The following is a 25,865-nucleotide window of genomic DNA, read 5'->3' as shown; positions in this document are numbered from 1 at the left end:
CGATTAGAGAAGCAGCAGTTCCTGAAACTCTTGTGGAATACTCACCGGTATTACAATGGAAGATGCTCTGAGAAACTAGCGTCATTGATCCCTTCGGCACCGGTGCATAATTGGGAAACACGCGCCCAACATTTGTCACATGAGAATGGGTCGCTTCTACGACTCATTCTTGAGTTCAACAGCTCGGCTGTAGAACGATTTGCCGGCCTCTGTGTTTCCTCCCTCCTACAACACTTCATTCATTCACTCCTTCCTGTCCTCAAAAAACCCTACAAAGATGACATAGGCCATATAGGAAATTATTATCTTCAGGGTCTCCTGTGTGGAGTTAATGTTGCAAAAAAAAATCACGTAAAAAAGTTAATAAATTAGGTCAGGATTAATAAATTATTTTGTTGCCGGATTATTTGCCCGTATTCATGTAGTAATTTATTCACCTGTGAATACACAGAATAAATCGTTTTTACTATAAAACTTATTATATAATAATTATAATGTATACATACAATTATGACTACAAATGACATGATTAAAATGCAAACTGTTGTTTTAAAAAAAATTGTGAAATGCTTTGTGTAAGTTCTTACGGTGCTTAAAAATATCTGTTAAGGCGGCGATACACATGCCTGTAAAATGGAACAGTAGCTTGCATGCATGTTAATGGCATGTACAAGTTACTGGCGCAATGAGAATACACATGCAAGTTAAACTTGCATGCAAGTTGCGTCCTTGCATGCCTGTATTTGCAAGACGTATACACATGCCAGTCACTAGACAGTACGTGTCTCAAATCACTCTGAGACTGAGTAGTCTCAAGCTTTTTGGCAATGGAAAACATTCGAAGTGAATTAAATATCATCGTATTGCAATTGGCAGTACAATGTGTGGCTAATTTAATGAGAGACTGAGCTACTGGCATGCCCGTACCTGTCGCGACGTTCACACATGCCGGTTTCATAGCCCCCCTCGTCCCCTCCCTCAACTTGCATGCCAGTAAATCAAATGTTGTGCAATCTAATTGCAAGGCAGGTACAGGCATGCAAGTTAGCGTATACACATGATAGTAGCTGGCATGTGCAAGGAGCTTGCATGCAAGTGTGCCAGCTACAGGCATGTGTATTCCCGGCTTTACTTCTGCATATTGGTTACCTAAGTTGTGTTTGGTATTGGGGGAGTTTATTAAAGAATTGGTATTGACTTTATTTTCGCAGTGATATTTTTGTGACCATATTAGAAATAACATTGAATTATGCAGAGCTGCCAGTAAGGGAATTAATTATTTTAAGAAGAAAAATTACAACAGAGATACCATTCTTTTGTCGGACAGTTTTGTTAATGTTGGATTAACTGTGTTTTTTCAGGGACCGAGAAAGAGAAGGGTCAGCTGGGAGTGGGCAAGTCCTGCCTATGCAACCGGTTCGTACGTTCCAAGGCGGATGACTACACCACGGAACACATATCCGTCCTGAGTCAGGTAAACCATAAAGAAAACTAATTGTGAAAGGTGTGGGCTTGGGTGTGAAAATGAATAATCTGTTATATATATGCATTCGTCTTGAGTAGTACAATAGATCTTTGTGGCATTTCAACAGTTTGTATTGCAATATTTTTTGTAATTGTATTTCAACAGTTTGTATTGCAAAATTTTTTGTAATAGGGAATTCTCTTCACACCAAAAAATCACTTATTATTAATTATTCACATGTAGAAACACTTCAGACACAAGAATACATGGTTTTTATAATTTTCAAAAATCATTTATTAAAGTTATAATGACTTTAAAAACAGGCGCGAATGAAATATTTCAATGCAGCTAAAAACGCCCGGTGATTGATCAAGCGTTCAAGGGCGAACGATGACGTCACTGTTGACCGGCCCGAGTAGATCCTGCAAACCGATGGCGGCAGCGGCGGCAAAGGTGTGACGTAGCACTTGTGACGTAGCGGTCAAGATGGCGCATGACCGTTTTCAGAGCCGAAATAGCACGCAATTTTTAAAACAACTACAAAAAATTGAAAATGCATTTAAAAAAAAAAGAAAAAAAAGAGGCACGTAATAAAATAATTATCTTTATTGAAATAAATTATTTACAAAATGCACGAGAATTCCCTATTGTATTTTAACAGTTTGTATTGCAACATTTTTTGTAATTGTATTTCAACAGTTTGTATTGCAATATTTTTTGTAATTGTATTTCAACAGTTTGTATTGCAATATTTTTTGTAATTGTATTTCAACAGTTTGTATTGCAATATTTTTTGTAATTGTATTTTAACAGTTTATTGCAATATTTTTTGTAATTGTATTTTAACAGTTTGTATTGCAATATTTTTTGTAATTGTATTTTAACAGTTTGTATTGCAACATTTTTTTGCATTGCATCTGAACCCCTACAGAGAACGTTTTTAATTTTCTGAATTTAATGTCTCTGAAACAATTATATTCAAAAGATATTTTAATTTATGCATTCTAAAACCAGGATAACTTTGCACATACAAACTCGAGTCGATTCACAAGATCCTCATGAGAACTTATTTTTCACATATAAAAAACATCTATAAAACTATTTAATAATAATAATTTTTTTTTTTTTTTTTTTTATAGTCGGAGGCGGTTTACTTACGTTCCCCGCGAGCACTTAGGCCATAGGCCCATTGTACTATCTCCCATTTTACCTCATTCCCTTGCCAGTAACCCGGTCCCTTTTATGAAGTTCACCAGGGCTGTCATTGGATATGTGGCGATGTCTTCTGGTTCCACACTGTGTCTTCCCAGGTATCTGAGCCTTATTCCCAGCAGAGCGGGGCATTGGCACCATAGGTGAATTGGAGTCTCTTCCTCCTCTTCACATTTCCTACAGATGTTGGTGTTTTCCACTCCCAACAGTTGCATGTGTCTCCTGAGATGGCAGTGTCCCGTTAATAGTCCTACCAGTTCCCTCAGTGAGTTTCTGTCCATATCGAGTAGTTGCCTGGTTCGGTTAGGGTCCGGTCCGTTTATGAGTACTTTAGATTGCCTCATTCCGGGTGCCTTCTTCCATTCCTTCCAGTGTTGGGATTTGATCCACCTCTTGATATGTAGTTTGGTGTGGCAAGCTGCTACTCCTACGGCCGGCTCAGATCCCACAAGTGGTGCTTTCGCCCCTTTCCTTGCTAGTTCGTCAGCCCGCTCGTTGCCCTCAATACCTTTATGTCCCGGTACCCAGAGCAGGGTTACTTTATTGATGGTCGCCAGTTCTATTAGGATAGTCCTGCATTCCATCACCAGTCTGGAGTCGCATCGGTTACTTTCCAGTGCCATTAAGGCCGCCTGGCTATCAGAACATATGTTTATGTTCTTATTTCTGTACCCGATACTCATATTCTCCTGTGCGCAGACTAAGATGGCTTTCATCTCAGCTTGAAACACAGTGCAGTGCATTCCTAGAGGTATACTGAGTTCCCTCTTAGATCCCTGTAGACAGACCCCGGCCCCTGTTCCTTCCTCCATCTTGGACCCGTCTGTGAACCAGATTAGTTCCTGTTTGGAGTTTGGACCTGGGACCGTGTCCCATTCCTCCCTTGTGGGGTACGTCACTTTAAACAGCTGTCCGAAGAAGTATTCGGCTTGTTTGCCGTCCTGCTTCATCCCAGCCGTCGGACTAATTGCCCTCAGTCTTATTCCTATCTCCGTGTGACTGTTTCTGGGCAACTCTCCTCTCCATTGGCCATTGCAATGTAACCTGTAGGCTGCCGCCATCGCCGCCCCCTCTATTTCTATGTTTAGTGGGGGTAGGTTCAGCAGCACTCCCATGGCTAGTATTGGAGTGGTTCTCATGGCTCCTGTGATGCTTCTGCATGCAAGTCCCTGTATGTGATTGAGTGTGACCATCACTGTTTTCAGTGTTGTTCTCCTCCACCAGACCAGGGCTGCGTGCATGATCCTTGGTTTTACAACGGCTGTGTAAAGCCATTGCATCATTTTAGGTTTGAGACCCCACGTTCTGCCGCAGATTCGCCTAGTTGCCCACATCAGAGCACAGGCCTTTCTGCCTACAGTTTCCACCTGGTTTTTCCAGCTCAGTTTGGCATCTATGATGACTCCGAGGTACTTAACCGTGTCAGAGGGTTCTAATTCCTTTCCATAGAAGGTTGGATTGCTCCATCCTTCTAGTTTCCTTTTACGCGTAAAGATTACTAGTTCTGTCTTGTCTGGGTTGACTGACAGTCCTGTTTCTTCACACCATTCTTCCACTGTTGCCAGTGTTGACTGTATAAGGCCTCGGGTTGTGTCTGCATCCCAACACCTTATTATGGTTGCAATGTCATCCGCATACCCTTGCGTATATAGGCCCCTGTTGTTGAGTTTCCGGATGAGGTTGTCCACCACCAGGCTCCACAGCAAGGGTGATAAGACCCCTCCCTGTGGACACCCTCGTGTCACCAGCACTTTGATGCTTACCTCACCCCTTGTCACCGTAAGTATCCGGCCTGAGAGCATGTTCCTCAGCCACCTTCTGGTGGTTTTGTCGAGTCCATGTCTTTCTGCCGCTTCATCAATGGATTTAATAGTGGTGCAGTTAAATGCTCCCTCTATATCCAGGAATAGCCCTACCGCCAGTTCCCCAGTCGCTTGTGCCTGCTCCAGTTTGTACACCAACCTGTGCAGTGCCGCGTCGACTGACTTACCTGCTTGGTAAGCAAACTGTAACTCGTGGAGGGGCTTCTCTTTCAGTGCCCCGTCCCTTATGTGCCTGTCCATTAGCCTCTCCATTGTCTTCAGAAGAAATGAGGTGAGGCTAATTGGGCGGAATGCACCTGGTTGGTCGTAGTCAGCTCTCCCCGGTTTGGGTATGAACACTACCCTTGTCTTCCGCCATGGTATGGGGATGTATCCGAGGGCACAGCATGCCCTCAGGATCTTCGTCACCGGAAGTAGGATTGTATCTAGGCCCCTCTGTAGAAGTGCCGGAAAGATTCCATCCTCTCCTGCGCTTTTAAAAGGGTCAAACCCTCTGATTGCCCATTTAACTCTGGAGGGAGTAACTATTTTAGCCGCAGTGTCCCAGTCCTTACCTTCCCGTGTAACTCGGGCTGGTGGTGGACCGGTATCATCTGCTTCTAACTTTTTGTAGCCGGGAAAATGTTTCCCCAGCAGTACCTCCAACTCCTCCTCCCAACTGTTGGTATATCCTCCATCAGCTTTTTTGAATGGGCCTTTTGCTGCCCCTGGGTCTTTTGCAAGAATTTTTTGGATTCTTGCAGTCTGTGGGATGGTTTCCACCTCCCCACAGTATTTCTCCCAGGAGCATGTTTTGGCTTTCTGGATTGCCACCTTGTACTCTTTCTGGTATTGCTTGTGGGCATCCCAGTTTCCTGACTTTTTGGCCTTGTTGAAAGCTTGCCTTACTATTTTCCGTAGCTCCTGCAGTCTTCTGCTCCACCACGGTGTTTTGTCCCTGGTACTTGTCTTCAGAGGGCAGCTATTTTCGTATGCCCTTATCATTGAGTCCCTCAGTACTTCTACTGCGTCCTCAATTTCTTCGGGGCAGCCGTATTTAGCTGGGAATCTTGTCATTCCTATATTTAGTTCCTCCGAGTATCTAGTCCAGTCAGTTGCTTTTGGGTTCCTATATGTATCGGTCCCCGTTTTGCTTGTTTCTCCCTCTAGTTTAAATTGTATGTGTCGGTGGTCCGACAGGGATGGTTCGTCCGATACTCTCCATCCTGAGACTCTTAATGTTCCTAGGGTGAGGTCTATCACCTCCTGTCTGTTACTTATAACGAAGGTGGGTTCCCTACCTCTATTAAGAATCTCAAGGTTCACTGTCATCAGGTATTCCAGGAGGTCCTGTCCTCGTTTGTTGATGTCCGTACTCCCCCACACAGTGTGGTGCGAGTTAGCATCTGCTCCGAGTATCAGTTCCCTACCCTTCTCCCTGCAGTCTTGGACGAGTCTCGTTATTTCCCTTGAGGGTGGTGGTTCCACAGAGTCATAGGGCATGTATGCTGATGCCACAACTACTTCCCTGCTTCTTTGGTCCAGCGTGACCTGTAGCTTCACAGCCACTAAGTCCCTACTGCAGTGTTCGGGTAGCAGTGTGCCAGGTATCCCTCTGATGAGAATACAGGCCCTGGGTCTGTCCCCCGACTCGTTATAATAGATTAGACCTTGGTTCATGTTTAGTCCTCTGACCTTCCCCCTATAAGTCCAGGGTTCTTGGATCAGCGCGACGTCCACACTGTCCCGAGTGACTCTACTGCTAAGCACTGCAGTCGCTGCCGGACTGCGGTGCAAGTTTATTTGAATGAACTGTAAGTTTTTAGCCATTACTGCCTAATCCTTAAGTCATTCCTCCTATTTACGCTCCTCGGTGTTAGGAGAGCGCACCGTGAAAGTGGCCTTCCTTATCCCGACATGCGCCGTCATCCCCATCTCCCTCAGCACCTTCACACTTTCCTCGTCCACACTCATGATCAGGCGATACATGTTCTTATCCCTGATCGAGTCGTGGACGATCCATTTTTTTGTGTGTAGCCGGGGAGTCTGGTTCTCCAGCAGTTGTAGCAACCTATCGGTGCTTACTGCTCCATTTTCGGGGATTACTGCCATAACCTTTACGTACTTTGGCAGTTCCTGCAACCCCACCACCTCCAGGTCGCAGCCCTGCCATTTCCGTATGGTCGGCACCATCTCCCTCAGCCATGTCTCTGACTCCTTGTCGGAGCAGGTCATTTTCAGGACGCCCCTCTGAGTGAAGCATTCGTCGAATCTGGGTTTGAACTGCCCCTTTGGGATGCTCAAAATCAGATCCGCGGCCGCCTCACTCACGAGGGCCTCCTGCTCTTTTGTAAATTCTTCCTCTCTGTTCCTATGTACTACAGCCACTCGAATTTTATTTCCAGCGGCTTCCGCATAGGTAGCAGAGGTGAGAATTCCTCGGGGCTTTTTCCTGGAATTTCCCGGTGAAAGCCCCAAGGGTTTAGGTTCTGGTGAGGTTCTTCTCCTCTTCCCAGCCTTCTTTTCCCCGGGCGTTCCAGGTTGCTCCCGGTTACCTTCTGCGGTCCCCGTTAGCTTCCGGTCTGTCCCTGGTTTGCCTTGCCTGGTTCCGGCCTTCGAGGTCCCTGGTTGTCCCCAGCGGACTTTTACAATCCCTGGTTGTTCCCGGTTTCCTTCCTGCCGCCCCTGCTTCTCTCTTTTGAGTTTTCTCCTCGCAGCCCCACTGAGTTTCTTCCCACTGATGTGAATTTTCTTCACATCGTCTGACAGGGACTTTACCTTGTCTTCCTCAGCGGTGGTTGTTGGAGTGAGTCTCTTCTTTAAGTCCCCCCCTCTCCGCTGGTTCCCCGAGGGCCCCAGTTGGAGTCGGGGGTTCTTAAAGAAGTTATTTTCCAGGTCCCCTGATGGTCCCTGCATTTCCACGTCTGGATCTCCTGGGGGATCCCGCCGTGTTGCGTCCGTCGGAGGTCCTTCTTTATGGTTCCCAGAGGGCCCCTCAAGGGAAGAGTCCACTAGGGTGGTCCCATCTCTCCTCTCCACTTCCTCTTGGTTCCTCAAAGGCCCCAAGAGGGATGAGTCCACCGAGGCGGCCTCAACTCCTCCTTCCACTCCCCCTAGGTTCCTTAAAGGTCCCTCGTCAGTGTTGTTTTGGTTTTTGTTTTTACAGTCCATATTTGGTCCCACGAGTATCTAGGGAAATAAAAGGTCCACCCCAGCAGAGCCCCGAATGCTGGGGTAAGGTCTGTATACTCCGAGATGCGACCTTGTGTCTCGGAGGAACCGTTCGTGACACTGTTCCCCAGTGTCATTCAGCCCTGAGCACGGTATCTCACACCTTAGCTTGGGATGGCTATTGCAGGTCGTGTTTCCACTCCCTGAGCGATGGGTTCGCCACACTCCCTACGCTGAAATAATAATAATAATAATATTCAAAAATCTGTTAGTGAAAAAATAAGAAAATACACAGATTTAGGAAATGAAATAAAAAGAATTTGGCATTCTCAGACTATAAAAATATTATCATTCGTTATTTCGGCTACTGGCATTATACCTAGCTCTCTAATTAAAAATTTAGGCGTATTAGATCTATCAAAAAATTATATATAAAGATGCAAAAGTCGGTCATTTTGAATACATGTAGGATAACAAAAGATTTTTTTAAATATTTATGTTGAGGGATCAGTAGGATTTATAGGCCCTGTTAGAAGTTCTACCGAGCCGAACCCTCTGATATGAAAATATCTGGAGTCGGTGAATTATTTTCCCATTTGATCTCTGGTGAGTTGACGTGTTGTTCTTGTATTGTTTTGTATTTATTTTGCTTATATAATGCACTTACATAATGTTGATTGACTAGATGATCATTTGTGGAAAAGTGAGTGGAAGGGTTAAGTTTTTCCTTTGGGGAAGATTTAACCCGGACAACTAAATCGGAAGTTAAAAAAAAAAAAAAAAATTATTTCACATAAAAATCATTCAATAAAACATGCGGAAACTTTGACTAGCCAACTAGGAATGGATCCTGTTTTAGGCCAGTCAAATTGACAAGTTTAGTTCATATTATAATTTAGCACTTAATATAAAACAAAACCGGTAAAGTAAATAACAGCCAGATAGTAGTAATAAAAAGACAGATCACTAATAATATCCTCCCTCTTGCAATAAAAGCCATTGTAAAAATAACAAACCTCAAAAGAATTACATATTAAGATATGGATTATGGACATGGGAAGGAAGAATATAGATAGAATGTTGCAAACTAACAGAGATTACCATTATGTTACGTTTTTCTTCTGTATTTTTTTCTACTATATATTTTTCTTCTGTAATGTTATGTTTTTCTTCTATTATTTTGTTTTAAAATTTTCTTCTTGTTATATTTTGGCACGTTTACAAAACAAAACTTAAAAAAAAGAACAAACTTACAAAAAAACTTGACCAAATTTACAATTCACACAAATAACCATGTACAATGTGACCTTAGAACGGGGTACCCCAGTAAGGCCACATTCTTTAAAAACTTGACCAAATTTACAATAGGCCTCTTGCATCCCATTTTTTTATTTTATTTTCCGGTTTAGGCAAATATTCTAAGACATTCTGTATTTTTTTTTTTTTTTTAATCGTATTTTTGAAACCATGGCGATTTTTTGAAAATTTTAATCCGAAAAATCGGACCATTTTTTCATAAACCGGAAAGACGGAACATAATTTATGGGTGCGAAAACAAAATAATTACATAGCCCAAAAACATTTAAAAAAAAAACGACGCATTTCACACGAATGGCAGAGGAGAATAACGAGGCATACCAAAAATATTACATCTCATAAATATTTTTTTCCTTGAACCTTCTTATTGATCATTAATCCTTATTAATTTATTTAAAGTTTTATTCCAGCAGTACTGGGAGGATATTGCAATCTCAGTCTGCCATATTAAATGAGATGACATATAATATAAATATACTTATACACAATATTATAGGATTGATGAATATATACGATTATAATGTTCAGTCACTTAATCCAAATATTTTACAATAAAACCTAATGTACATAAAATTAAATGAATTAAAGGGGAAGGTTTATCAACAATATGAAATATATAAACAAGTATAAAGAAGGTTCTCATAAAATATATTTAGTTGGTCGAAGTACCTATATATTCTATATGTACCAAGGTTGGTTTTTGTTTTTGCAATGAGACTATTTTTAACAGCTGCACATTCTAGTTATATAACATATAACTTGATATTGTACCTCTTGTTTGATACTATCCAAATGTTGCGATTTAAATTATTCTTGTACTCATAAACTCATAATAATATATTATTAAATTTGATTTTGTTAAAATCAGGACCATCACCATTATACTTCTAAGACAGCCGCCACGGAAGGATAATCTGTGCGATTTTCACATCATAACATCTGTCACTTCTGAATAATATCTGTCATGTCAAAACGAAGTACTTCCAATTCTAACGCTGCGTTTTGTTACTGTTTTGTTATTTAATTAAACATGGATTCGTGTAGTAACCGTAGGATCCGAGATCGTAAAAATAATTATAAATATTGTATGGTTCCTTTGTGCCCAAATACTTCGGCGACTACTAAGGAAAAAAGATTTTTCGTTGTACCGCGAATTTCAGCAATTAGAAAACAATGGTGTATTGCAATTCATAGGTCCAGTCAATTGGGTGAACTGTCAAATAAAACCGTACGATATGTCTGTGAAGATCATTTTAATGTAAGTATATTTTTTACAATATTATTGTTTGAACACAATATTTAAAAAATACATATTTTTCTTTGTTGCATGCTTCACGAATAGTTTGCTGTACAGTACAGTAGGTTGAGTAGGTGGGTCTATTACCTAGTGACAACAAGCCTACACACATTACAATATTGTTACACTTTTGCAGGCTATTCTCAAATGAAGATACTTATTATATTTGCATTGTTAAGTTTGTATTGAATAAATACAATGTCTCTTGATAAGTTGTATTTTTATTTTCAGTTAAGCGTGGATGCTCGGAAATGGCCCCAACATCTAAGTAAAAGGGTGCTTTTAAAAAAAGGAACCATTCCTCATAAATTTGAATGTCAAATTGGAGCTGATGGGCGAGATCTACTCAATGTGGTGGATCAGCATCCAAGCTCATCTAAAGGCGGTGAAGTGTTTGTTGCAAGTCTCGAGCCAATGTCTCCTTGCCTGTCTGATGTGGATGAGTCTGTGCCACAACAGATCATCAATCAACCTCAAGACTACGTTGAACTGGAAGTGTCGTTTCCTCTCGAGAAGCCTCAATGCTCTGGACTCCAAATACTTCAACAACATGTGGATGGACCACAAGATACATCAAGCTCCGAAGAAAACTTTCACATGTTGATAGTTGAGAACGCAACTGATTCGAAAGCCATTCAATGCAATTTGAAAAAGAAATTCAAAAGTAAATTGACAAATACAGGAAAAGAACACAGTAGGGGTCCAATCGAGTGTTTAACTACTCGTGACGTAAGTACTTCTCCTGTGAAGCATAATAAAAATACCAAGAATGTACAACTAAAGCATGTCACTCTTCAGCCAGACAGTTCTGCCTCGGAATCGGCATCTGGTTCAGAATACTCCCAACAAGCTACGTCAGATTCGTACGTTGATAGTAGTTCAAATAGTGATTTCAAAAGTCTGTCATTGAAATTAACTCTGCAGCATATTGAAAACAAACCAAAGCTGTATTTAGGAATCCTTAAAGATTTTTATTGGATTGTTAAAACCCTAGCACTCCTTGAAAATATAAACATTTTAAATGTTTTAATCGTTTTAAAAAAAATTAAATTAAACTCTAGTTTCAGCATTTTAGGTGATGAATTTGGCCTTTCTGAGGCTCAAGCTTCAAGAATCTTTAAGCAAAGTTTACCGAAGTTATCTCGTCATCTTGCAGAACTGGTATTTTGGCCTAAGTCAGAAGCAATAGAAGCCTTACTACCAATTCCATTCAGAGCAAGATACAAACATGTCGTATCAATCATAGACTGTTTTGAAATTCAGATAGAGAAGCCATCAAATCCACTGCAGCAGGCACTAACTTGGTCAGAATATAAAAAAATGCAATACACTCAAGTACCTAATATCAATCACTCCTGATGGCTTTATTAACTTCATTTCAAAGGGCTTTGGTGGACGTACTACAGATATGATGATTGTGGAAAAGTGCGGCTTCTTGGACAACTTGTCTGAAGGCATGTCGGTAATGGCAGATAGAGGTTTTAAGCAACTAGCTACTATTTTAGAAGGCAAACATTGTCAACTTGTGCGTCCACCAAGTGTTGTTACAGGTGTAAATAGCACTAAAAGAGAGGTGAAGTTATCCAAGCAAATAGCAGCCCTGCGTATACACGTTGAACGTGTAATAAGCCGGCTCAGAGAGTATAATATTCTAAAGCCACATTCTTGTATAGACTTCCATTTGACTCAACAAGTTGACCATATTGTTATGATTGCATGTGGACTCATAAATCTACAAAAACCAATAATTTGATCATATTAGTCTTATTAATATTATTAGTCTTTTAGTGTTTTGTGCTCTACGCTAATGTTTAGTTTAAAATGTTATGTGCGCTTCATTATCATATAAACTTTAACTTGAATATAAATATTCATAATATGTACCAGTGTAATTTTGTTTATCCTTCATGTAATGTATATAGAATAAGTCTAAAGTGTATAATATTATGTAATTATAGCGCCAGTATGTGTTTTTTATAAAAACATATGTTGGAGCTTTTACTTAGAGTTTATAGGCAATGAAGCCACCAAAAGGGATAATATCAAATACTGTAGAATAATTTATGTATAACACCTTCAACTTCTTACATTTACCATACATTCTGATTATGCTATACTAGCGCCTCCTAGCCCCGTGACTTCTGTGGGTTGGTTTTTTTTAATGCATGTTATTTGAAATGTTTTCTTTATTTTACGTTAATAAATTATATAAGTCGAAAATAAAATATTTAGTAACCTACATACGACCTTACTGTTCTTATGCTCACACGTAAAAAGAATATTAAAGCCCGCCATTAGGTTTGTATTGTCCCGAAGAAATGCAACATGCTACACTAGCGCCATCTAGCGGCCAGCGTTACCAGTCAGTGCAAGTACTGACTATAATAATGCTTCCAATATTTTACTGAGAGTGGATTGATTGCTATTCATTCATTACGCCTTACTTTTACATCAAGTTTATATAAATACAGTTGTGTTGTAGCAAAGTGATCATGTTCCACTTTTTAATACATTTCTATTTGTGTTAGAATTTCCACTTTGTAATCATTTTCTTACTTCCAATAATAAATACAAAAAAAATCTATGCGATAATACAATAACATGTGTACGTATTATCAAATAAATACTAGGTATAAATGTAAAAATATGTCTTATGTAAACTTTTTGTTTTTGTTTTTCTGTCACTTTATACAAATACATATTATACTATGGTGGATGGGATGAAAATAATATGATGCTATTGTACATAATCAATATAATCATGTATTATTATGAATAAAGAAGCGAGTGTAGTGCAGTAAATACGTGATTTATTTCAAATAATGTATACCTATACATTTTTTTTAAGTACAGGAAATATAGCTCTGGACCAAAACAGCATGGCTTTATTAATAGCTTCGACACAGAATTCTTCATCGTAATCGATGTGGAAAACATTTATTTTGCCAGATGATTCAAAGTTGGGTTCAGCAACACAAAACACTCCCTTGAATTTGTTCAGTACAAACATTTGTATTTGCATTTGTGCATAATACTTTCTGGCAACAACACCCTCAAAAAAGTAATTTTTCATTGTACTATGTTTGACTGGACACTTGACCTCAACAATATAATCATCAGTGACTGCATCCGGGGAGCCACCGATAATTGGTAATTTGCAACTGATTTTGAAACCACATTCTTTATATTTGTGTCCCAGTTGGTTTGCTAGTACCTTTAACACCAAAGGTTCTAAAAGCCGACCTCGTTGCATAGCCTTTGTGTCTGGAATCTTGGCTGCCCCTAAGATGACTTCAGTCAATGTTCCATCCAATGTTTTGCAGTTAGCTGCCTCGTATAGTTTGGATGCAGTAATTCTGCCATATCGCATTTCGTACCATAACGGGCAGTTAGCCTGCTTTCTTGTTAATGAAAAAACTTCCTCGAAGATATTTGGAGGAATATTTAGATCACATGTAATAAAATTGATGAAATCTGTAGCATTTGTATTGTGCAGGTTTCGTGTTTTCTTAAAAGCAGAAATCATCCTGTGCATGGACAAACAGTCAGTGGGCTTCGGATCCATGTAAAGTTGAGTCAGTTGGCATCGAAGCCCCTCCTTAAGACTCCTTTGGAGTACTGCTGCCAGGAAATCTCCATTACCTTTTTCCACGCTTTTTACTGCGTTCTTGCCAACTTGGGATGCCAGAATGAACTTTTGGGAGGTTCCGACACACGATAACTTTGATTTTCTCCAATAACAGTCGACAGATGTCGACGCTGGTTCTTCACTTCTCCTATGGAGCCATGTTAGAAATGCCAGTGCATGTTTACAGCCACCTGAAAGCAAAATGTTCCAAATATAAATTATTTGTTAACAGGTAGCTGGCAGAGACCCTCGCAATGATTCTGTGTTTGTTACATCACACAAGAGTTTGCTCTTCCCCACATCTCCATAGGGTAGAAGAGTGTAGAGGTTAGAGGAGAGAAACATATTTTACAATATAGCGACATACAGTTCAACTAACCTCTAGAAGCTGCACAGTCTTGACATTCTAAGACTTGTATTTCATCTTCCATCTCATCACACAAAAGTACAACAGAGTATGCTTTTTGGCGGACACGGTGCTCGGGGGTTATTTTTGCTTTCACTGTGCAGATAGGACCTTCTCTTTTTACCTGCACATACCCGATAGCATTATCACCATAACTTTCACGTGCAGACCTTTAAAATATATAATAATAACACGTTGAAAACAAAAGACAGTTGCATATAACTGAATGTTAACAATTGTCTTAATAATAATAATTGATGGAAACATAATATATAAGTACATATTAAATGTTGTCAAAATATATAACATAATATTCGTATATTAGAAGATACAGAAAAAATACTAACCTTTTTGTTTTGACATTTCTAATTTCGCTTCCAATGAAATTCATATTATTACTTAGAAAAGTAGCCATCATAAATGAATCTATGTTCGGCAAATTGTCAGACTGACCCTGAACAAAACCTACTTCAATCATTTCCAAATAATATATGCTTAATTTCTCAACAAAGTTAGCGGACTACAATACAAACAGCCAAACCCCAAACAAGTGTCAATATTCAAATTCACAAGTCGCCGGAAATCAAGGTGTTGCCATATAAAAAAAATAATCAGTGTGGAATTTTACAAAAATTAATTCAATAATATTGGAGACGGAACATTTTCAAGTGGTGACGTCACAAGCCAAAAATAACAGATTTATTTATTTTATTTAAAAAAAACTATACATTTCAAAATTTTTTGAGTAACATTTTCGTAATCTTAGTAGAGAAATCTATCCACTCATTTTTTTCCAAGTCATTAGAAAATCCTTGCAAGTGGCCTATTCACACAAATAACCATATACAATGTGACCTTAGAACGGGGTACTCCAGTAAGGCTACATTCTTTAACCTTTCCGGGAGTAAGTTAGGTAATGCTGGCCATGCTCTGGGGAGTGTGTTTTTTTACATAAATAATAAAATATATTTGTTGATTAAATTTTTTGATAATATGCAAAATAAATAACAGCCGATATCTCTGCCGATAATGATGTAAAATGTTTAAAATTGGTGTAAAGTTACAGATGGCAATACGATGCATATTTGAATATGCATCGAATATGAATATGCGACGCCTGTTGTCCATAGCCGTCCATACTCCTTTGGCGAAAGTGTGTACCGTCGTTCATTAACGTCCATACTCCCGGAAAGGTTAAAACTTGACCAAATTTACAATTCACACAAATAACCATATACAATGTGACCTTAGAAAGGGGTACAAGGCTACATTCTTTAAAAACTTGACCAAATTTACAATTCACACAAATAACCATATACAATGTGACCTTAGTACGGGGTACCCAGTAAGGCTACATTCTCATAAGAAATCTCGTATCATAAGTTAGCTTCTTAGAAGCAGGGCGTACAATACATTTATAGTACATGGCTGCTGACACTGTACAAATCGCAAGTGCCCCTCACTACTACACTAGTCTGAAGCACTAACATGTCTGATAGATGCCCTCCACTCTGATTCATTTCATAGATTACAATCTTTGAAGCACATACGTCAGGTGGAAAGTTGTCCCTGTTCTACTGGTATTTCATTGATGCCTTCGGCACCGGTGCACAGTCGGGAAACGCATCAAATGCATACCCAACCTCTGTGCACATGAGAACGGGTATGACTCATTCTTGTGTTCAACAGAATGATTTGCAGGCCTCTGTGTTTCTCCCCTCTTATAACATGTTCAAGATCCAGGTTAACTACTTCCTTTCTTCAGTAAGATAACATAGGCACCGAGCAACGACTCACGGTCTCCTAGTTGGAGTTAATATAAAAAAGCCACGTTTTGTTGATCCTTATTTCAATTGATTTTAAACTTTTATTTTTTTAATATTTATCCTTCAAGATTTTCTGACGCATACTTCTTAATAACTCATAGAGCGTTGAAATTATCACCGACTTGTAAAATACTTGAAAAGATCATGTGATGTTATTTTTACATTTGTATGTTAATTTCTTTAACGCCTGGTCATAATGAGACGTCATAAATATGTATAAAACATATTATTTGAATACTGACCAACTGATTTTTGTGGTAAATGATTTCCACATTATATAATGTAAATTAAATCTTTATAAGTATGTACATGGTGTCTGGAAACTCGTAGTAAGTGGCTGCTCATGACTTTTGGCTGTGCTGAAGTGCTAATATTTAAAAAAATGACATTATTGATGTTTTTGTAGTCAAAAGTAGCCAAAAAATATTTTCAAGAAATCGATGCATTGCTCTGCCAAACGGAAATTTCCTGATAATCTTCTTACTGAACTAACCGAATTTTCGAAAAAAATAAAAAATCGTTTTCGATTAAACGACATCAGTAGTGTCGAATTTTTCAAACTTAGCACTCTATCACACCCAAAAGTCACTACTCATACAGGGCGGGGCAAAAATAATCACCCGATGTTCTTTTGCTGTAATTTTTTGTTTTTATGATAAACTTTGGTACTGCTTGTGAAATTTGTTTTTTTTCCAGTAAACCGATTCATGTCTTGTCGATTTGTATTCTGCGTTTGTTTAGTTCACAAATGTCTAAACCGAATTGACATTTGGTGCCATTTGCAAAAGTTATAGCGTTTCCCAATAGGGTGATTACTTTTGCCCCATCCTGTATAAGTAGTACAAACCAAAAACAGGTGAATCTGCATTACATAGAGATCCCAAAAAACTTTTTTTTAAGAGAATTTAAAAAATAAAATTATAATTAAAAAATTTCCACCCTTTTAACAGTTTAAAAAACTCCCTAGCGATCTATTTTTTTTACTTTAGATTTGATTTACTCGAAAACGAAAGCTCAAATCAAAAGAGTTATGCTTACTACAAAATCGACTACTAATGTGATGTTTCTAGAGATTGTGGGTTCAATTGCTCTACTAGCTAAGTCGTCAATGCACAAGCATAATTTTCCCACAATGATGGTGTACAGACGCACGTCTCTTGCCGTGCGCGGAAAGGGCGTGATTTATTGGGATTTTGCCAGCATTCGCTTCACTCCGGACAAGTTAGGTTCTTAATCATTATTTTTTTTCCTTACGTATTTGTATTTGCCCGTTTCCAGACTGACTTCAGTGGGCGTGTGGTGAATAATGACCACTTCCTGTACTGGGGCAGCGTTAGCAAGGAGCTGGACGACCAGGAGGTGGGCTTCAATGTGGTGGAGCAAACCGAGTTTGTGGACGATGCCTGCTTCCAGCCCTTCAAGGGTAAATATACCATTATACTCCGATACATCGCGGGAGCAGTTAGGTTCACTTCTAATACACTTCCGGTGGGAAGGGTAGTTCTATCTTTTACGCCGGTCCTACTTAAATTGCCGGAAAAGCATTGCTGTCCGATAATTCTATACGAATATTGTATAACAATTGTCACGAAAATAATTCCTATTGTCGAAAATAATAAATTCACAAGCTTGAATTTGACTGGCAACATTTTTTGGGGAATTTTGGTACCGTTTCCTACAGTGAGAGCAGTGCTTGAATTCTCGCCATTTGGGGAGCGACGACGATTCGATTATGTCACATAATCGAAGTTATTGACTTACTTTTTAATTTTCGGGCTTGTCTTGTTGTTAAGGATGATTGTGCCGCGTGCCATCGTGATAATTTGAGTTTTAAAAATGAGTACTCTCTTTTCGGTTTTTAATTTAAAGTATGCTGAGTGACACTGGGAGTTTTGGTTTTCCTTGCTAATCGAAAGCTATCTGCCGCTGGAGTACTTATTTAATAATCACGCGAAGGCGTCCAGAAACTGAGTCGTTCGCGCAAATGCCTTATTTGTGTGCCCCCTTGATGGAAAAGGCCTTGACGTGTGTCATCTACCTGTAGATGTAAGGGTCCCAACTATAAATATATACATGTGTAAACAATGTGATACAAGTCTTCCATTTTATTATCTTCTTCGTGTGGAAGAATGTTTAAGTCATATATCTCACAGTAATACAAAAGAAGCTTGAACGTCTTTTATGAGTCCGTATCAGCTTGTGGCGTAAAGTACACGAGAATACTCTATTGCTATCGATGTACTGTGTTAAGGTACAAAAAACCCAAAGGTTTAAAATTAAAATTTGGGCAACAATGTCTGTATTTTTATTTATCTTTCCAGCTGGCGGTAAAACAGAGCCCTACTCCAAGCGATGCGCCGCCCTTCGTCTGCAGTCGGCCGAGAAGCTCATGTACGTGTGCAAGAACCAGCTGGGCATCGAGAAGGAGTACGAACAGAGGCTGCTGCCCGATGGCCGGCTGGCCATAGACGGTTTCCTGTGCGTCTATGACGTCAGCCATGTACCTGGCCGCTCCTGGGATAAGCAGGTAATTGTGCTTAGCAAACAAGTCAATGTACGTGTGCAGCTGGGCATAGAGAAAGCATTGATCAATACAACAGTTCTGTAGTTTGGAGTCCAATATATGATGTTCACAAAATAAGGATCGAATCAGTTCAAAAGAGGCTAACTCGGCCATTATCCCATTGAAACAGATTGTCCACGCTAAATCGCGAATGTGAATGGTAGAAGAAGTGTGGGTCGCCCGACGAAGACATGGTACGATCACGTGAACCAGATACTTGAGTCGGGCCATGTCAAGAGTCGGTATAACAGAAGAGTATGTATGAATTTGAATGATGCAAGAAGTGCTTGCCAAGACTGAGTTGTTTGGCGGTCCATCCTCTCTGCCTCATCTTGAAAATGTCCGGGAAACGGCGTGATGATTAGTTAGTTAGTTAGAAACATTAACCTTTTGAACGCGTTAATTTGCTCCGTTTTATCTATACCCATATGCGGTACATATTTTCAAATACCTATGCACGCAATTAAATGTCAAATTATAGCATTCGGGCATGATTTATTGGACTATACAGACAGAACAGATTATTCTCCACAATATGAAAACAAATCCTCGTGTGTCAACACTCTTAGATGTTTATAAAAACAAAAACATAAAATTTCATACAAAGACGTACCGTATCTTTTGAATGTGGTCCCGCCATTCACTCGGCGTGTGTGTACTTAGGCCACTGCGTTGATAGACACAAGTGGGACACCATGATCACTTATCATTTTTAGTTATGAAAAGTTGTGAATGACATACTAGTACTAACGCCATCCGTTGACAAAAATGTAAACTAAAGGACTAAAAGGCGCGAAGAGGCGCACTTGATTATCGATATTTTTTTATGAAATACAATTTTATTTTTGAGAAATTCTTGTAGATGTCAGCATCGTGATAGTTCTACGAATGTCCAAGTGAGCAAGAAATACATTTATGACGAAAGAGTGCTGGAATATCGGCGGTCAAAGTTTCCGTATCAACTGTTGATACAGCCGCGTGTGAGTATAGATTTTTGCCGTAACAACAGTTGATACGGCCGAGTGCAAAGAGTTAAGTGAACATTGTGATAAAGATCTTCCCCTTTGACCACAATCAAAATCAATACCAATCACCATCGTCTACTAAGAAACTCTATAAACTCGAAACTTTCCATATTCCTTTTCAAATTACCAACTAACCTTCTCCCAACCTCTTGTGTGAATTCGTTGACTATATGACACCCACTGTAGTGGCAAGATTAGCGATAGCCTCCAGAACTTACAAAATTTCTTGTTTTAACTTGACCTCAAACTTAATTTTTTTACACACTTACCGTCTTTCAAATTAGATTCTCGTTAGTCTGGTAAAGCCGGCCTTGAGCCTGGTTTAAGACCGTTTTAGCCAAACAAACACCATGGTAACTCACTGTACTAAACTTACTTGCCGCATAATATTTACACCGCGTTTATAAGTAAGGTGTTATTGTATTTGTACGCCATTATTGGACGGTTGGTATTTATTCCTTGTATTTTTTTTTGTTTTCCCCTGTCTGTCAATAAACTAAAATATTTATTTTTTTTTAAAAATTGTCCAGCAATCCATAGTGTTTCTAACCTGTTTGCACCATTCCAGTCAGAGCTGGTGGCGGGCATCCTGACCAACGTGCTAAAGACCAAAAAGCCGGTGGTTCTGGTGACCACGAAGAACGACGAGGCGGCGGAGCGGGGCGTGCGCGAGGCGGAGCGCTTGCTGGGCTCGCGGCGCGAGTGGCGCGCTGCCGTGCCGCTTGTGGAGACCTCTAGCCATCTCGGGGTCAACGTGGACCACGCCTTCATGCTGCTGGCCCAGATGGTGGAGAGGGCCAAGACAAGGCTGAAGGTACAACCAAACCTATTTATATTTTCATTATTGAAGTGAAACTTCTTTACGCGCGTCATGCATTTTCGAGGACCGGAGTAAAACCGACTCATGACCGTCACGAAAAACAGTGATCATTTGGTGGTGGGGGTACGGGACCCCCACCACCGCTCACCGTTCACTGTCGCTCTCTCACCGTAGTCGCTTACTGAGGTGAGGGAGCCACTGACGAACGTTCTCTCTCTCTCTTCTCTCTTTTCCTCTCTCTCTAGCCAACGACGCCACGCCAGGCATCAGCTGCTTGCTTCGGGTACTGCGCGGTGAGTGTAATACGAGCGAAATACGTAATTGATTGTGGCTTATTCGATTTGGAACAGAGTTTTAGTGTCAAAAATGAGTAGTGACGAGATAGAAGTGAGAAAAACATTAGTGGCACAAGAATAATGAAATGAAAAGAGAGAGAGAAGAATGCTAAAAGTTTCACTTCCGTCGTGCGTAGGCTTGCCACACACTGTATTTTTTATTTTTTTAAATATCCATACAGGAAGCCCTGGGAGAAATAATTATCTGCCTTATCTTTGGGAATGCTGTAGGGGGGATCTTTTTGAGGAATGTTTTTATTCTATCTCTAGACATATTTTATGTTCCTGAAGCTATCTTGAAAACATATTCATAAGAAGTAACCCAAATCGGCAGAATTTTGTTTACATTAGCTCCTAATTCCCTCTGTCAGGGCCTATGTCATCTTTGGGATGCTGTGTGGAAGATGTTTTTCTGGAAGGAAAAGGGTATGAGTGTCGGGTAGGAATGTAGGGTCAATGTGTCCAGGAGTGACGGATGTGTAAATCCATCCCTCTCACTGTGGTGCAAGGAGATGGGTCGAGAGAGAGTCCGGTTGGAGAGGTCAAAAAGTCTCTCCTGAACCGCCAAGACCTAAACCAATCTCACCCCATGAACGTGGGTACCCCTGCTATGTCACCAAACGTAGCGAACCACTCGGCGTGACCCATGGCAGGGCTAATATGATTTAAGATTTTCACGGCCAAAAGTATTTTTTAAAAATTAAACAATAACTTTGTAAACATCACTTATAGGTAAATACTTAATGCCGACCGGGTTTCGCTACAACCGTAGCTTCATCAGGGCAGTATAGTACTAAACATCTAAAATATAAATTAACATGTGTTGATATCACGGTAAGTGGACAGTCTGAGCTACAGTGGAAGAGGTAGGGATAGGTGGGAGATTGAGAGGCGAGTGCTCTTTGTCAATAGGGAACAATCTGAGTATAGGGCTTTTATTTATACTGGCGTCAGTCTATTACATAAAAACGGAGTAGGTCTTAGGTTGGATAACTTAGAGGCGCTAGAGTTAAGGAAAGCCAAAAACGTCAATAGCAAAGTCATCAACAACCAAATAAACCTAAATAAAAGCCCTATACTCAGATTGTTCCCTATTGACAAAGAGCACTCGCCTATCAATCTCCCACCTATCCCTACCTCTTCCACTGTAGCTCAGACTGTCCACTTACCGTGATATCAACACATGTTAATTTATATTTAAGATGTTTAGTATTATGCTGCCCTGATGAAGCTACGGTTGTAGCGAAACCCGGTCGGCATTAAGTATTTACCTATAAGTGATGTTTACAAAGTTATTGTTTAATTTTAAATTACAATGTCACATCACAAAGTAACCGCTTCATATGAAGAAGAAAAAGTATTTTTGTTATTTGTTTTTGGGGTGTTATGCCGTGTTGCGCTAACTCCTTCATTAGCCAACGTTTCGGACAGCATTGCAGTGTCCATCATCAGACAACACATCTGCCCTGATGATGGACACTGCAATGCTGTCCGAAACTTTCGTTAAAGAAAGAGTTAGCGCAACACGGCATAACACCCCAAAAACAAATAACAAAAATATGGCAGGGCTGTTGGTAATCCAATATTTGATTCCCGGGACGGCCTTCCAAATTGAGAATTGAATTGTAATCGTTGTATTTATGTTTGGCCATTTAGGTGTGCAGCTATCAAGAAGCTTTGGGCCGAAGAAAAGATCAGCTGGACGGAGTAACGGAAGCGTTCCAACAACTCATCAGAACTCATGTCACGGATCACAGGTAATAACCAAACATTTGGAATATTCATTTTTCTGACTTGTTACTTGTCGCAGGTGACATCTATATAATACTATTAAATAAAAACACACATGTATTCGAATACAATTATGTGTCAAAATTTCAAACCAATCAGTGAATAACTTTTGGAGATTTAAGATTCTGAACAAACGAACATTTAAATTTTTATTTATATATATTTAGTAAAATTATAACATTTATTCAATGACGTTATTAAAAAAAACAAAACATGTTATATTCATAATAATTGAACAAAAAATGTAGCAGAGCTTATGAAAAGGATAGTCATTCTAAGAATATGTATATGAACGGGATGCTAAAGTATGTCCACTGGACCTAGTTCAGTGAAACCGTTCGCCTTGTCTCAATAATGTATCTTCTCCCTCTTAATTCTAAGCATCTGTGAGCAAGCATTTGAACAAAGGAATACGCATTTTGAATAAAGAATTATTAATTACTGCATCTCTTACACAATGTAAATCGTTCATTGAACTTGTCTATTGAATAATTTTACGTATTATATAGGAATATTTTACATTACTTACTTACACGTGCACCAACAACCGAAATTAGTATTTTTAATTACATGCACGGAGAGTCTATTGGAAGGGATGTTGAAATGTAATAAATGGCGCTTATTTGTTTTGTTGTGTCGTTTCCAGAGAGACCTGGGCCATGGCCTCGCGGCGTCTAGGAGGTCGCCCCGAGTGGGCAGCGCTGTCTGGCGCGCTGGGAGACGACGCCCTGCGCCGGCTGCTGGGACGCCACGCGCGCGCCCTCAGAGACTGCCGCCTGCAGGAGCGCCTGCGACGCCACCTGGCGCGCCTGCCCTCGGTCCTCAGACAGCTGCGCCTGGACACACACGACAGGTACGCACTCACTAACTCACATATTAAAGAAACACCAAATTAAAGAAACCAATGACTCTTGATACCTTTCAGACCTGAAGGTTTTGTAAAAATCACAAAGTTCGTGTTATAATAATAATCTACATGTTTCAAAGCCAATGGCTTCTTCATCAGGATAATTAAAATGAATGAATTTAAAATAGATAAGTGTAGACAAATAAGTACATATAATATTTTGTGCTTTCAGCAACGAGTGGTCCCGTATCGTGCGGCAGATCCGCTCCCACCCTGAGGCGGGACGGTTTTTCCTTGAGTCGGACGCGCCCTGGACGGAAGACGCGCTGTCGGGAGGGTCGGAAGACGACGAGGATGACACGCAAGAAGACGGGGAGGACGGAGACAAGGTCAGGCCCATATTTTTTATTTGTGTATTTAACCGTCGGCCTGCGTTTATATTTATGTGCAACGACAAGAACCAGCAAAAGAACTGCGAAAAAACAACTGCAAGAAAATTAGGCCTTGTTCATCTAATAAAACTGCACTGGTACTTGCCTCTGAACCTTCCACTTTCCCATATCCTTACCTTTCCCACTCTATTCAGCCTCACAGCATACCCAATTAAGCCCTGATATGGAAAAACAGTATATGTATGGGAATTGGTAGTGAGACAATAAAATATGATGTTGTCGTTATCACAGCGTTTATTGTGAGTCAGAATAACATATCAGTTGAGTTGCGCAGTTGGGAGATGGCTCTGGATCGATGATAATGATGACACCAGGCGTAGACGGCGATGGCTGCGGTAGAATGGTTGAGATGAGGGTCAGTGGGTCGACACCGCGTTGATGGAGATCGGACTCGTAGACTTGTTCAGCACTGATGAAGGCGAGGAGTCTTCTGGGTACTTCAGCGTGAACGAGGTAGCCGAAGGTGCGATGAGCGGTGGTACAGGCTAGCTACGATGGTCGCGGAGCCGAGGCGCAGACGGCGATGAGCTGGTCGCAGGGTCTAGGCGCGTGAGGTTAGCGCTGGCCAGGAATGATAGCCAGGGCCAGGGCGTTGACGTGAAGAAGGATCGAAGCGTGACGCGGGGGGAACCGGCCATGATGGCCGATTCCTCCATTACGCCGAGTCGGAGATCTCGAGTAGGATGATGTTGCGTCGAACTTGTTGACTGGAGTGATGTGGAATGATTATGTACTTCGGTCCTCCACCGCTTATATAGCTGCTGATTCCTTTGTTCTTGTCTGCCACAGGTTGGAGTAGCGTCTGGACTTCGAACCCGCAGGATCGCTGACTAGGTTCATTGTATGAGCATTTGCATCACCCTGTATGCAAATCAGCAGTTTACGTTGCGGTACCGATATTTTTATTGAAGTTTCGTAAGATTGATTGCTGTCTCAGCTGTTTAACTCGTGCAGTCTGGTTATGATATGATGACCCTAGGAGCGGTAACGTAACCGCTATATATGAACTAGTGAATGCAGTGACCATAGGAACATTGAAAATCATCATAATAATGACAAATATGCCAAACACTGATAGCATAAACAGTCAGTTTCATTTAAGTAATGTCCGACTTGTATTGAGAGCGTGCTACCGGCCGTCACCATAGGCCTTGTACTGTCATCTGTGGTTGAGATTTTAAAACGATTTTCTCTGTGAATTTAGTTGAATATATGGCGCATAATTTGAATGGATTATTATTTCGATAATGCTGTTTTTCCGCATTAGGGATGAGTTGGGGGTGCCATTATCCTACTGGCTCTAAACAGCTGGGAGCAGTTGAGACTTTTGCTTAGTATCTTTGAATCCTCCCAAAAGTAAACAAATACAATAGAAACCTGTTAATTCAAAATCCAAGAACCACAGAACTTCAAAATCAAATTTCCACGTAAATCAAAATGTTGTGTTTTGTAATTATCGTTGTTCAAATTAATGGGGTTTGAATTAACAGAGTTCGATACTCATCAGTCGATTGGTTGCTCTGGACCTAAATTTAATGTAAGACGAGTTCACATCCCCTAACCGAGCTTGAAACTAATCCAACCTTATATTTGATGACTTATTCATTTTTCTCATTATTTACTCGTCTATTTTTCTCATTCAGCCACTGATTCCGATGGATGTCTTGGACACCCCTGAAGCCGCAGCCATTTTCCGCACTTATCTGCAGGACTCACAACAAGAACAGAGAACTATAGAGTAAGTTTTACGTTTCACTTTTACGTCCATGGCAATACGTTTAAATTACTAGCCAAGTGTATGTACTTCTGTAGTCGTTTCCTCACTGCTGAGGATTGTGACCCCCACTCCAATTGCCCTGGTGATCCTCCGTTCCTCCCGGTCCTGCACTGCTTGGGGAGTCGGAAACA

General features: G+C 40.3%; 1 protein-coding gene, 1 long non-coding RNA gene and 1 pseudogene across 8 annotated transcripts in view; 2 read left to right on the top strand and 1 right to left on the bottom strand.

Moving 5' to 3' along the window:
* RhoGAPp190 (Rho GTPase-activating protein 190) overlaps nucleotides 1-25,865 on the top strand; it is a 110,397-nt gene that overhangs the window by 9,543 nt on the left and 74,989 nt on the right. For all 7 annotated transcript variants that reach the window (XM_089649197.1, XM_089649198.1, XM_089649196.1 and 4 more), the window contains 8 exons: nucleotides 1,362-1,474; nucleotides 17,403-17,547; nucleotides 18,446-18,651; nucleotides 20,281-20,526; nucleotides 22,524-22,624; nucleotides 23,305-23,511; nucleotides 23,738-23,894; nucleotides 25,601-25,695. In XM_089649197.1, the coding sequence (XP_089505323.1) occupies nucleotides 1,362-1,474; nucleotides 17,403-17,547; nucleotides 18,446-18,651; nucleotides 20,281-20,526; nucleotides 22,524-22,624; nucleotides 23,305-23,511; nucleotides 23,738-23,894; nucleotides 25,601-25,695 (1,270 nt within the window). The remainder of the gene's footprint in view (nucleotides 1-1,361; nucleotides 1,475-17,402; nucleotides 17,548-18,445; nucleotides 18,652-20,280; nucleotides 20,527-22,523; nucleotides 22,625-23,304; nucleotides 23,512-23,737; nucleotides 23,895-25,600; nucleotides 25,696-25,865) is intronic.
* Nucleotides 10,679-12,017, top strand: LOC149409871 (uncharacterized; annotated as a pseudogene).
* LOC149409870 (uncharacterized) lies at nucleotides 13,894-14,983 on the bottom strand. The gene is made up of 3 exons (XR_016305089.1): nucleotides 14,646-14,983; nucleotides 14,272-14,468; nucleotides 13,894-14,083 (listed from the first exon to the last, which is right to left on the bottom strand). It is a non-coding gene; the product is annotated as an uncharacterized LOC149409870 (long non-coding RNA).

The sequence above is a fragment of the Hesperophylax consimilis genome, chromosome 29 (assembly GCF_061612785.1).
Source record: "Hesperophylax consimilis isolate HC1 chromosome 29, BYU_Hcon_1.0, whole genome shotgun sequence".
NCBI lineage: Eukaryota > Metazoa > Arthropoda > Insecta > Trichoptera > Limnephilidae > Hesperophylax > Hesperophylax consimilis.
This window is presented reverse-complemented; position numbering and strand designations above follow the sequence as displayed.